The sequence below is a fragment of the Canis lupus genome, chromosome 3 (assembly GCF_003254725.2).
Source record: "Canis lupus dingo isolate Sandy chromosome 3, ASM325472v2, whole genome shotgun sequence".
In the NCBI taxonomy this organism is placed as follows: Eukaryota; Metazoa; Chordata; class Mammalia; order Carnivora; family Canidae; genus Canis; species Canis lupus.
The window spans coordinates 56,809,701-56,822,271 of NC_064245.1; the positions used below are offsets into that span (position 1 = coordinate 56,809,701).

The 12,571-nt window shown below is 55.0% G+C and overlaps 1 protein-coding gene across 2 annotated transcripts in view; it reads right to left on the reverse strand.

Moving 5' to 3' along the window:
* Positions 1 to 12,571, reverse strand: part of LOC112653385 (cell migration inducing hyaluronidase 1) — a 138,678-nt gene that overhangs the window by 31,827 nt on the left and 94,280 nt on the right. For both annotated transcript variants that reach the window (XM_025437496.3, XM_025437495.3), the window contains exons 10-13: positions 10,765 to 10,897; positions 9,798 to 9,989; positions 2,318 to 2,493; positions 500 to 709 (exon numbers count right to left, since the gene is read on the reverse strand). In XM_025437496.3, the coding sequence (XP_025293281.1) occupies positions 500 to 709; positions 2,318 to 2,493; positions 9,798 to 9,989; positions 10,765 to 10,897 (711 nt within the window). The remainder of the gene's footprint in view (positions 1 to 499; positions 710 to 2,317; positions 2,494 to 9,797; positions 9,990 to 10,764; positions 10,898 to 12,571) is intronic.

Genomic DNA, 12,571 nt, shown 5'->3' on the forward strand with positions numbered 1-12,571 from the left:
CGTTGCTAATGGAGCCGTTCCTCCCAGCAGTGTTCGCTCTGAAGGATGCTCGGTGCCATGGGAGAAAAGGCCCCTTGTGGCCACTGCTGGCTGGGACAGAGGCCATGGCACGGAGTCTCAGCATGACCCCTTGTCTGTGCTCACAGGTCTGTCTAGCCATGCAGCCACGGAAGATGCTTGGCTGCCCATCATTCTAAAGAGGTGCAGAGGGAGCGGGAGCCCCAGTGACCAGGCCAGCTCACCACCTCTGCCACTCAGTGCTCATTGGCAAAGACACACCTTTCTTTCTCTTTCCTCTTCAGCTGGAGACCTGCTCTGAACTGACAGCATTCATCACTCCAGGCTAAGGATGGCTCAACCCCCAGTGGCCTTGGACTAAATGTCTTGACCCAACATCCATCTCAGCGCCAATGTTTTGGAGGAAGTGGACCTGAGGATGGGGAGCAATGGACCCTCTGCTTCCCGGGGAGGGAGGGAGGGAAGGGAGGGAGGCGCTTACCAGCAAGCCATTGGAGCCGTGCACGGTGACACAGCGAGAAAACGTGTGGTGGATGGAGAGCTCCCGGATGTAGGTGGGTGGATCGTAGCCTCCCTTGGCGTCCACATCGCCTGCCAGGTGGAAGTGGATGGGGTACTGCCCCACCAGCTGCTGCCCCATGTGCTTCAGCTCAACACCTTCCAGGTGCGCCGCCTTAAAGCCCAGTGCGAACTAAAAGGGGGTGCGGGGGTCAGAAGGGTCAGCGAGGTGCCCCCCATTTCCCCACCAGTGCCACATCCCAAGCATGCAAAGTGCCTCGCTGGTCCCTGCCTCAGCCACACAGCGGATCCAACACATGCTCTGCAGGTGGCGTAAGGCCCATGGACGCCAAAATGCTGTGAATAACACAAAGGGTCTACCTGGCAGTGAACTGCTCGGGCCCGAAAACCAAGGAGCGACCATACAACAGCCAGGCCTTGCCTCCACTTACCTCCCTCCCTCCTCAGTCGCTGAGTGTCATGAGGAAGGGGCAACCCCCAGATAAGCTGGGGTAAAGCTAGCATGAGGCCCACCCCTGGAGGTTAGAAATCCAGGATGAGGGTGGCCGTGAGGCAGAAGGAGCCTGTGCCCTGGCCCACGGTCTGTGGCCCCTGCTGGTGGAAGGCCCAGGATGCTGAGCCAGGAATCTCCATAGCCTGTGACCCTGGTGGCGAGTGTGAGCCATCATGCACCACAGTGGATGTCTATGCTCCAGAAGCTGGGCTCAGCCTACTGCTGATGGAGCAGGGCGATTCTTAGGGACACACTAATATTCCTCCCCAAAGCAGGTGTCAACTGGAATGCCACTCTGGAAGGGGCATCCTGAGGCCCAGTTTGGGCACAGCGGGAAGGGGTGCTCTGATGGCTCAAGGACCACTCTCAGAATTGGAAACAGGCTCTAGTCTCTCTGGTCTCTCTGGCGAGTCTCTCCACTAAGGACGGTCCCATAAGCCCTGGCCCCCTCAGCCCCAGAGCCTGACCAGGAACACGTGCAAGTGCTTTTGGAGGCTCTGATTGCTGGGGAGCCCTTCTGGCATTGAATGAGCAAGGGCTGGGGTTGCTAGAAGCCCATGTGTACTATGGAGCCACCCAACGTGACACTGCCCTGCCAGTAGGGCTCCCACTCTGGGCTTTCTAGGTTCTGCTCATTCATTCAGTTAGGTCACCAGAAAGTCTGATCCTGATAGCACCCGCCTACAGCAAATCTCCACACAGCAATATTCTATCAGCTTTGATCCTAAGTCATTGAACGCAAAGGCCACGCAAGAGCTTTGGGTGTCATGATATTCGATATGCCGGGTAACGGCTCCCTTGACAGGGATGCAGACAGGATTCATGAGTGAGCTGGATGCTAGGAGACGCTGCGCTCCCTCGGACTGCAACTGCCGCCTTTCATCATGCTAGCAGAGCCCGCAGCGTGGGGTCTCCGTCTTTGCCTCCAGCTCCCCGGCAAGCTCACGAGCACCCTTAGCACCGTGACTTCCAGAGCCTCTCCCCTGCCTGCTCTCGATTCTGTAACTTCATGGATCTATTGTAAGTATGATGTTGTGTGAGTGAAATGCCAGCTCTTCTGGGAAACGATTGGGGTGAAACAGAAGAAAGGGAACGAGAGCCATGATGGGGATTGGAAGCCGTGAAGGCAGAGGGTGCAGCGTGCCGGGGGTGTGTGACCGGGGAGTGGAGGGCCGTCCCCTGTCTTATGGCCGGGGGTGGACAGCTGGGACAGCAGGACTCCATCTCCCAGAAAGTCCCTTCCAGGAGGATTCCCACATTGCCAGCCTCAGCCGGGAGGACCCATACCTTGATGTGGCCACCAAAGGTGTCGAAGTCAAAGAAGTTGCAGATGTGGTTGCTGTAGGAGTAACATCTGTTCTCCACCTCTCCCATCACCACGATGTTCCGGCTCAGGAGCCCGACCTCGGCCCGCATGTCCACACCATCTATCTCCTCCCCGATGTGCAGGTACAGTGGCTTCCCTAGGGCAGAGGTGGGGAGGCTTGGGAATCTGCTGCTGCTTACGTATCACCATGCCCTGTGTGCGCGGTGTGCACAGTGGTCCCTGTACCCCCGCTAAGTCCCATGTTACAGAAGAATGAAGCCCAGAAATGAAATTCCTTGCCTGAAGGAAGAGCCAGGATTCACAGCCATGCAAACATAAATCCGAAGCCCACACAGAAATGGCTACTTATCCCCCAATACTGGTGCTCCCTTTTGCTTGCTGGTACTAGGGTCTCCTATGTTTTAGCTCAACATATGCCCCCTTAGGAGAAACACCTTTGCCAGCCTCCCCGCAGGCTATGGTCACAGGAGGAGCAGAAGCCACGTGTGGTTGCCCCTGCTCATGCTCCTTCCCTGGGACTGGAATGTGGGGTGTCCTGGTGGGCCAGCCTGGGAGGACAGGGTGCTCTCTTCCCTGCACCCCTGATCTCACCCCTTCCCATAGTCTCAGAATCCTGGACCCCACCCAGGAACTTCTCTTCCCTCCTGTGGGTTCCTTATGTTCCGCTTCCAAGCTCATTCAGACCTCCGATCCTTAAAAAATTAAGACTTTTCATCCCAATTCAGCTGCCCTTGTAGCTAATGTCAGGCCCCTTCAGGCCACTGCAAGTCCCTGAATCAGTGACCTGTGCCTGCCCCCCTCCCTCCTCGGTCTGCTCAAATCCACTCGATTCCCCTCCAGCCTCCTCCTCCTCTTCCCCGGGTAGCAAATGCACCCCAGTGACGGTCACAGTGGCAGGAGCTGGGAACTTAGGAGCTGTCTCATGGCCCCAGGTCTGTCCCCAGATGCTTTTGTGGGATAAAGAGATCTTGGCCTGCCTCTGGATGTGGCTTGTCACTGGGAGGGCTGACCTGGCTGGCGGGTGCTCTCTCCTCTGTGCCAGGACGCAGTCACAGAGCACGACCTTGTGTATGCACTTGAATTCTGTACCTGGCTTTCCTGTGGCCCTGGCTTGAGCCACGGGGCACACATGTCAGCCCACAACACAGCTGGCCCCACACATGAAGGCGGGGGCTGGGATGGACCCGAGCAGCACCCCGACGGGGACCTGCCCTGCCCGCTGTTTCACGCATCCTATGGGAGTTGCTATTTGAATTCCGCAGGCTCAGGGAGAGGGCAGTTTCTGGAAGCATGTTAGTTAGCTCCTTGGCTGGCAGCCTTTCCCTCCTCCCTCCACAAACATCACTCCGACGCCTGCTGGCTCATCATGTCGCCTTCTCCCTGGACTCTGACCTTCCTGTGTCCTCTCTAAGGACCCTTGTGATGACACTAGGGTCCCTCAGGAACCCAGGATAGTCCCCCATCGAGTGAGCCTCAGCTTAATCACCCCTGCAGAGTCCCTTTGCCATGCAAGGTGGCATCCTCAGGTCAGTAGGATTAGCCCTTGGGCGTCTGTCGGGCCTTTATTTGGTGTATCACAGAGTCTTGTTTTAAAAAGGTCTCCAGTATTAAGAAAGTTCCCTTTACAAAGAGTCTATTCACTGTACTTTACTGTCATCTCCGGAGATCTCTGATGCCCCAGGTCGCCGCCTGCCAGAGGGGTCAGTCTCGGACACTGTGGGGGGAGCCATCAGGACTCTGGTTCCTTCCACATTCTGACACTGGCCGGAGGAGCGTTTGGAACAAGTTTGCTCTGCACGCTGTGGTTCACTTTCTTGGGCACATACGGCAGTGGCTTCCAGCTCAGCTCACAGAGCTCGCAGAGCCTCGGGGCTTCACAGCGTCAAGGTCCAGAAGCAGGGCCCCCTCTGGCCGCCCATGTGGAAGCCTCTCCTTCCATCCCCGGAGGGGTCTCCTGCCCATCGGCTCTGTGACCCTCACAAGCACACCAGATGCACAGCCTTCCAGGTGGGTGGCAGGGAGTAGAGTCTCTTGCACAAAGAGCTTCATGCAGGGTTCTGGGCGACCCTGCTGTGGGAGGGATGGGGGGGCAGAAAGCTGTGCCCAGAGCAGCGTCTGATCACTGGTGGGAAGGAGACTCACCTGCTCACTGGCTTAAACACCGTAAGTCCAGCAACGGATACACACAGGTCTGCCCGGCCTTACCTCTGAGTGAGCTGGATGTAGACTTTTTCCTAACTAGCGGACACCCCAATGGACAGCAGCAGCACCCAGAAAAGCTTCAAAGGCTTTCTGAACTGAGCAAAGCCACCTTCCACTGAGGTGGAAGGAGCAATGGCCAGCCACTGCCCTAGAGGCGGCTCACAGGTGCCCAGGAACCAGTGAACCCAAGGGTCAGGCACCTGAGGAGCCAGGTCCTGGGAGACACAGCACAAAGCACACTTCCCAAAGGGAAAGCCTCCCAAGGGTTGAACATCTAATGGAAGAGTTTGTGGAGGGAGCACAGGCTCAGTCCTTCTGGCCAAAGATACAGGAGAGGAGCTCACTGTGCAGCTCTGAGGGGCTCAGCTCCTGCCAACCAGCCTGCAGGACAGACAGCAAGACCCCATGCTCTGGGGGCTTATGTGTCTTCACTCCCACACCCACTGCTGCTGTAGCCAGACCAGAGTTCCCAGCTCTCCCTGAATCAGCCTTTGCTCCTTTACATCTCAGAGCTTCTATCTCGCTGCCCCTCCAGCCGGGCCAGCCTTCTCTACCTCGTCAAGGCGGCAGATGGCTTTGTCCTTCCAGATCCTGCTCCAATGGCTCCTTGTCAGTGATCACGGTCTTCCTCACCACCCTCCATGTGCCTTCTAGGGGTTCCCAGGGATACGAGGCCTCCCCACCCAGACACACATCCACGGATGTTGTAGCTAGTGCATTTCAGGGCTCAGTCCCCTTAAACTACAGTGAGTCGTCAGAATGCTGACCATAGGCATCTGCTCAGGGGGAGGGCTAGGGACCCGCGGTCCTCTGGGACGCGGCTGGGGAAGGAGGAGGATGGCTGCAAAGGGCCGTGGCTCTGGAGCCAGGCTGTGTCGGATCCTGACTCAGATGATGGCTGCGAGGCCCAGAATAGTCACTTACACTTCCTGAATCTCAGGCTCTCCTTCCATAAAATAGAGACATTAATAGCAGGTATCTCAAAGGTAGCTATGCTTGTCAACGGGCTGTGGCCAAAATGACACATGTGGCCGAAGTGGCCACATGCAGCTGTCACTGGCACTATCCTCAGGGAAGACAGGAGCCCAGGGCTCCCACCAGTGCCTCACCCCTCCAGGCTGTCCCGTGGGAGAAATGCGGGGTGTGGGAGCAACCCCTGGCGAGACGGAGGGACTGTTTCTATCAGGGGCCCATGAGCAGAGTGTAAGGGGCCAACTGAGAGTGACAGCATCCCTCCGTTCCCATCTGCACCCCATCCCATCTGCAGATTCTCCTGCCCTCCCTTGCTTCTCAAATCTCACAGCTCTGGTACATGAGGGCCAACCAGGGAAAAGCAGATGTGGTCAAGCCAGACTGTCCCAAATAATCCGGGAGGCCCACAGGCACAGGCGAGGGGTGGAGAAAGCCCAGGGAACAGCGGGGCTGTGCAGGTGCCCCACATGGGGCTCCATTCGCTGACCCTCCTGGCTCCACACCCTGAAACCACTCTATGGGGCAGGCCCCGAACTGGGCACTCAGGGGCCAAGAGAAGAATGCCATCAAGAGCCTCCCAGTAGAAGGGACAGACACACATGCACATGCACAGCGAGGCCCCGTGGGTCTGGGGGAGGGGCTCTGCTAGAGGGTCCCAGAGAGCCAGTCTAGCCGCAGAGCTCCCAGGTTCCTCACATGGGCCAGTCCTCTTTGGGTGGAGACTCGGGACAGAATGGGGGAGGACAGGTAGCCTTGGATCCCAGAGCCTGGAATTAGAATCCTGGCTCTGATCAACCTCACAGACTTGCTTGGTCTACACCAGATCGCCCCACTAGGACCTCTGGGGTGACTGAGAGGCTCTACTGCACTCTGGGATGCCAGCTACCAGCCACCTGCAGCTACTGGGTACCTGTAATCAGGCTCAGATGACTAAGGAGTAGACTTCTAAACCTTAGTTTTGATTAAATTTGGACAGCCTCCTGTGTCTGGCGACTGTGCTGGGGAGCAGGACTCTGGACATTTAATTGCCCTGCACCTAAGCGTCCTCCTCTGTGTCCTGCAGAAAAGGCAGCTGCCACCTAGTTAGGTGACCACAAGGAGCAAGCAAGATGGTTCTGCAAAGCCCTGGGCAACCATGGACACGAAGGACAGTGGTTCTAACACACAGGTTACCAGCGGCATTACCTCAAGGTGCGTGTGCAGGGGCAGCGGGCGTGCAGGGCTGGTGGGAGTGTGGGAGTGCAAGTGGAGGAGGTCTGGGAGGATCAGGACTGCCAGGTAGGGGATGTGGGCGTTCACGCCACGGATGGCAAAACCCTGAAATACTCTTAGATGATTCACACCCTCTCGTGACCTGGTTATCCCCATCTGTTTTCTGTCAAAAAATCCTTCATATGCATGAAGATCTGTTTACCGGAATTTGGGGGCAGCGAGGAGGGTGGATCCGGGAAGGCCAGGCCCCTGCTCTGCCACCAGCCTGGGGGAGGAGGGAACCTGAGACGTTGCTATTGCAGGCACAGCGTCAGAAAGGATGGGGCAGGTGGAGCCCCTGCTTCGTGTAGGCGGGGGCTGGAGAGCCAGGCTTGGGGCTGCAAAGGAGCCCTGTAAGCCTCCCGGAGACAGACACACAGACCCCCCCCCACACACACACCTGGGGCTTCTCTGATCTGCCCACCAGGCGGCACTGTTCTCAGGGAAGTGCCCAAAGCCCTGGAGCAAAGTGGCAGGTCCACTCTGAACCTAACTTTCCCGGGTGGGGTGGGGGGCAGGGAGGGGTGCGGGGCTGTGGGGGACGCAGACACAGGCCATGCTGCACCAAGGGGGTGTGAGGGTCCCCAGGGGGGCTCTGCATCTCCCTCACTTCTTTCCTCCCCCAGCACCAGGGCCCTGAGCAGGCCTGTCTCACTGTCTGTCTTCTCACCTTCTGGAGGCCCAGGAGGCGATGGACTTGGGGGGGGGGGGGGGTGTCGCTCTCTAGCGCTGCTGCAGACACACTGCAGCTATGCCTGAGGGCCAACCAGGGAAAAGCAGATGTGGCCAAGCCAGACTGTCCCAAATAATCTGGGAGGGCCAGAGGCACAAGCGAGGGGTGGGAGAGGGGGTACAAAATACTTGCAGTCCCTGTGCCAAGTCCCTCAGCAGCTCAGAGCCTGGGGAAGGCGTCCCTGTGGGCCTCTGGCCTCCTCCTTCTTATGGGACAATAGTAAGTCATCTTTGGAGTGGATGTTTGGAGTGGAGTTTCTTTCTCTTCTCTGGCTGTCAGGAAGCTCTGAGACAAATATGTGGTCTATTTCAGTAGCTTCTGCAAACTTCCACACCCCCATTTCTTGTTGAATGTATTCTCCTCTAGCCTCAATGTATTACGTAGACACGTATCTTTCCCATTTTCCCCCCTAGATGGAGATTTCACTGAACTCGTGTTCATTGCAAAATATCCCCAAACCTTTTTCAAAGAAAGTAGGGGTTAGAACAAATGATTAATTACAAAGGCAGACCACGTGTTACCTTGTCAAGGTGCAAATGTGTGTCTAGCCACACTCAGCAAACCCTGCTCTGCCCCAGATGCCCACGGCCTTCCCCTCGCAGGCTCTACTCCCTGGCCCATGCCCCCCGACATCTGGATTGGGACCTCCTACCATTGTTCAGGGGTTCAAACCTTTACCCCCCAGACTCCTTCCTTCCTTCCCAAGCACCTCCCCACCCACCAAAGAGATTGTGTGACTTTTCGTAGTCTTATTTCCAAAGCAATGGATAACTTGAATACATGGGCTATGCTTCTCCATCCATCTTCCTCCTCCTGCCCTCAATTCTAAGGCTTCCCCAAGAGCCATGGTCCTACAGCAGCTGGGAGCTGTGATGCCCAGGAGCCACTCTTCTCTCTTTATTTTTTTCTAAAGATTTTATTTATTTATTCATAAAAGACAAAAAGAGGCAGAGACACAGAAGAGAAGCAGGCTCCATGCAGGGAGCCCGATGTGGGACTCGATCCCGGGACTCCAGGGTCACGCCCTGGGCTGAAGGCAGGCGCCAAACTGCCGAGCCACCCAGGGATCCCCACTCTTCTTTCTTCTGTTTTCTCCCCTGGTTTTCAGTGGGGAGGGACCTTTTCCCCATCAGCAGACCCAGAGAGATGCCAGGGAAGGTGTACGGCCAGAGGGTGAGCACACAAGCCCCCAGCCCAATCAGATGCTCTCTCCCCAGAAGGTGATGTGAACACTATGTCCTGGGGACCTGGCAGGGTACTTCTGGACAGTAATGACCTAAGGATGCTGCCCCCACTACCCAGACCCCCGAAGTGACCCCACTACCTTGTCCTGGTGCAGATAACCTGTCCAGCTTTTGCATTACTTCCCTGAGCTTGATGGCCTCCAGTGAATTCCTTTTTTTGCTTACAATAGTCAGGTTGGAGTCCATTGCTTATAACCAAAGAACCCTCATGAGTATATAACTCTCTCCACTAATAACAATTGACCTGGACTATACTTTTAATCCTAACAATCTGAGATTCTGGGAGCCTCACATAATATAAATTGCAGCACCACAAAGTCAATATTTAGAAGAAAAAGGAAGATCCAAAAGCTATAGAAGGAAGAGATTTAAAATTTCCTGCTAGGGCAGCCCCAGTGGCCCAGGGGTTTAGTGCTGCCTTCAGCCCAGGGTGTGATCCTGGAGACCCCAGATCGAGTCCCACGTCAGGCTCCCTGCACAGAGCCTGCTTCTCCCTCTGCGTGTCTCTCTCTCTCTCTCTCTCTCTCTCTCTCTCTCTTTCTGTCATGAATAGATAAATAAAGTCTTTATAAAAAATAAAATAAAATAAAATTTCCTGGTAGATTGCATTGTCGTCTAACAAATATTCACTCCCTTTCCTCAACCTTGATGGCACGAATAGGCTGACCCACCCATTCATGTTGAGCTTAAACACGTTACTTGCTTTCTCCAGTGGGATGTGAGTGTGAGAGCATGCTAGTCCTGAGCCCGGAGTCCTCTGGGAGTTTTCCACCTCCCACACAGGAAGAATGTGTCCTGAGAAGAATGAGTCCCATGGAGCTGCCCTGACCCCAGCCATCATCCTGGAACCAAGCTCAGTCTAGAGAAGCTGGACTCTAGACAAGCTACAGGGGCACAAACAAGAAATCAGTATTTGTCGTGAGAGTTTGAGGTCTGTTTTGTTATGCAGCATTATTGTGACAATAGCTGATTGATACAGACTTGTGATTTCAGACAACAGATTCGTTGACCCCAGGGAGGGCCTGGTGAAAGGCTTACCTGCTACTCTGACCTGGTTGGAGCTACAGGCTTTGCAGGGAAGCACCAGGAACTCCTCTGCCTGGTACATGGAGTAATCAGTACTGGCAACGACCAGGGTGTCTCCAGGCTTCCATGACTGTACATTGTCTTCCAGATTCAGGATGGTGCTGTTCACATTGGTGTCGATGCTGATGGTGAGTTTGGGCCTCACTGTAACCCCAAACAGGAAGGACTGAGATATAATAACCCTTCGTTCTTGGCAAACTTGTGACTGCCCGCCTCTTCCCTTTTGCTCCCTCAATAAATGCCAGGTTTGCCTATCCAAACCCAAATCACCAGGCTCAGCCCATCCCAGTCTTGGGACAGGTTTTTGAAGTCAACAAAACCCGACCAGAAAAGAGCCATTCATTAGCTCCGGGCCGGGGATTTTCCAGCAACTCCTTAGCTAGAGTTAAATGTGGCTGCTCACCACACCCACTCCGCTCAAGATGTAAAACAAATATAGTTCCTCTCAACTATTATTTACAGTAGCTCTAAGCCCTTCCCCCAAAGAACTCTCATCCCTAATGACTGCCTTCTGGAGATGGCCAAGTGCCTCCACGAACCAACCAACCATTCCCAATCCCTTCTAACGAGCACCTCGGGGACTGGGTTTAAAATAATAGCACCCAGAGGCCACGAGCTCATGTCTGTGCAGGGGAGGTCAGCTCTGGCCACTGCACCTTGGTTCTCTTGGACCTGGCCCTTCCCCTTCCTGAAAGGCATATGGGCAGGGTGGGGCTCTCCTGGCTCCTGCCAGCTCTGAGAACCGTCCCACTGCTCCTGTGTCACAGAAGTACTCTCCATTGCAAGCTTGGCAGAAGCAGCGTGTCTCTGAGATGTTCAGGGGCAGCTGACCGAGCCGCATCCAAACTCACAATGTGTATCCGCCAGCTCGGGGAACGAGCCGCGGTTGCATCTCTGTCTCCAACAAGCAGCTGCTTACCAGGCTTCCCACAAAGGAACCGCACACGGTAGCTCTGGCAGGCTCGGCCCTGGTCGTAGCACACAAACCTATAATCCTGGCCTTTTTTGTAGACGACCTGAATGGTGAGGTTAACTCCATCTGGTGTAGAGGCCTGGAAAGGACACGGGAATTACAGAGCAAGATCATTTGTGTGCGTGTAAAGAAGGACGGTGATGATTAATGTTATAAACATATACTCCCAAGTCTAAAATTGTCCCTGCTGCAAAAACTATTTCCTATGGCCCAAGAGGATTATTAAATGATTGAGCATCACTTTTGATGTAAGAAAACAGTTTTGTTTTAAGGAGAACAATGTGAAGTCACAGGATGGGTCAGTGCCTCGCCTGGGGTCCTACGCTACTCCATACCCAAACCACTCATGTACTGCTCACCATCGGGTGAGTGTGTCATGGAGCATCTACAGGGAGAAGGTCCCATTTCAGGAGCTCCTCATAACTCCTACGGCCACCGCTGCCACTGCAAATGGAGGAGGCTGGTATTTATGGAGGACCTGCTACGTTCAATCTACTGGTACCCCAGTGAAGTTGCACATCACGTGGGGAGCCCTTAAAAATACTCATGCCCAGGCCCCATCCTCCGAGGCTCAGATCTGGCATGTCTGCGTGTGGCTTGGGCATCAGAACTTTTCAAAGGGGCCTGAGGGGTTCTAGTGGACAGTCCAGTTTGAGAACCACCTACCCCCCCCTACAGTTACAGAGCTAAGTGCTATGCATATGATCACATTCCATCTTCATAGCAACTATGAGGTCGCTGGTTTTACAGAGAAGGAAACGGACTCTTCACAGGGTGAGTAACTTGCCCGAGGTCAACCCAGCAAGTAAGCAGCAGAGCCAAAATTCAAATCCAGACTTAGCCAACTGCAAAGCTGGTGCTTCTCAGCACCTCCCACCCAGGCCTTCAGGCACGCAGCCTAGTGTCCTTTGTTCAGTGTCTGTCTCCTCCCCACATTGGATTCTGGGCTCAGGAGGGCAGGAACCTGGTTTTTGCCTGTCTCTCTGAACCCAGCTTCCAGCCCAGGGCTTGGCACTGAGCAAGGTCTCAGTGATAGGGGCCGACGGGCAAGCAGCTTCAAGGCCAGGTAGAGAATATAGGGAGCAGGCTCCAAGGAGGTCGCGATCCCTGCCAGCTGGGGCTCATCCCAGAGCCCGGGTGTGTCTGCATCAAGCCCGTGGCTGTCATCAGAGACAAGCAATTTAGGGCCAGGCTGCAGCTGCTGTCCTCTTTGGCACAGAGACCAAAGGGACCAGAGCTGGGGAAATAGGGAGGCAAAGTAGAGTCAACCATTAAAAAAAAAAAAAAAAAAAAGCGGGTGGGGGGGCTTTTCAAGAAACATTATTTTGAACACAGCAGGTATCTGTTGTCTTTGGCTTCAAAGGGAAGCTGGAAGGCAGTGAGCTCGGAAAATCCAGCCCTTTCCTGCGAGAGTCACGCTCACGTCCATTATCTCGGGTGGCCTCCAGCGCCACCAGGGAAGCATGAGTTGCAGACTTAGAGGGTTTGAGAAGCAAGCTCAAGGTCGAGGTCGCTGGATCATCAAGCGCAGCTCCTCTGAGCTCCCACTGTTTCCCAAGGAGGCCAGCATGTTCCACAGGAGACCCCACAACGGTGAGAAACAGAGCCTGAACACATCAGTGAATGGAACTGGACTTTCTTCAAGGCACGGCATCCCACAATCTTTTCTTGGGGACAGCGACTCAACTCTGCTTTCCCTGTCCACCCCCTGCTTTTTCTAAACCTGAAGAATGACCTCACTTGGGGAGGAGAA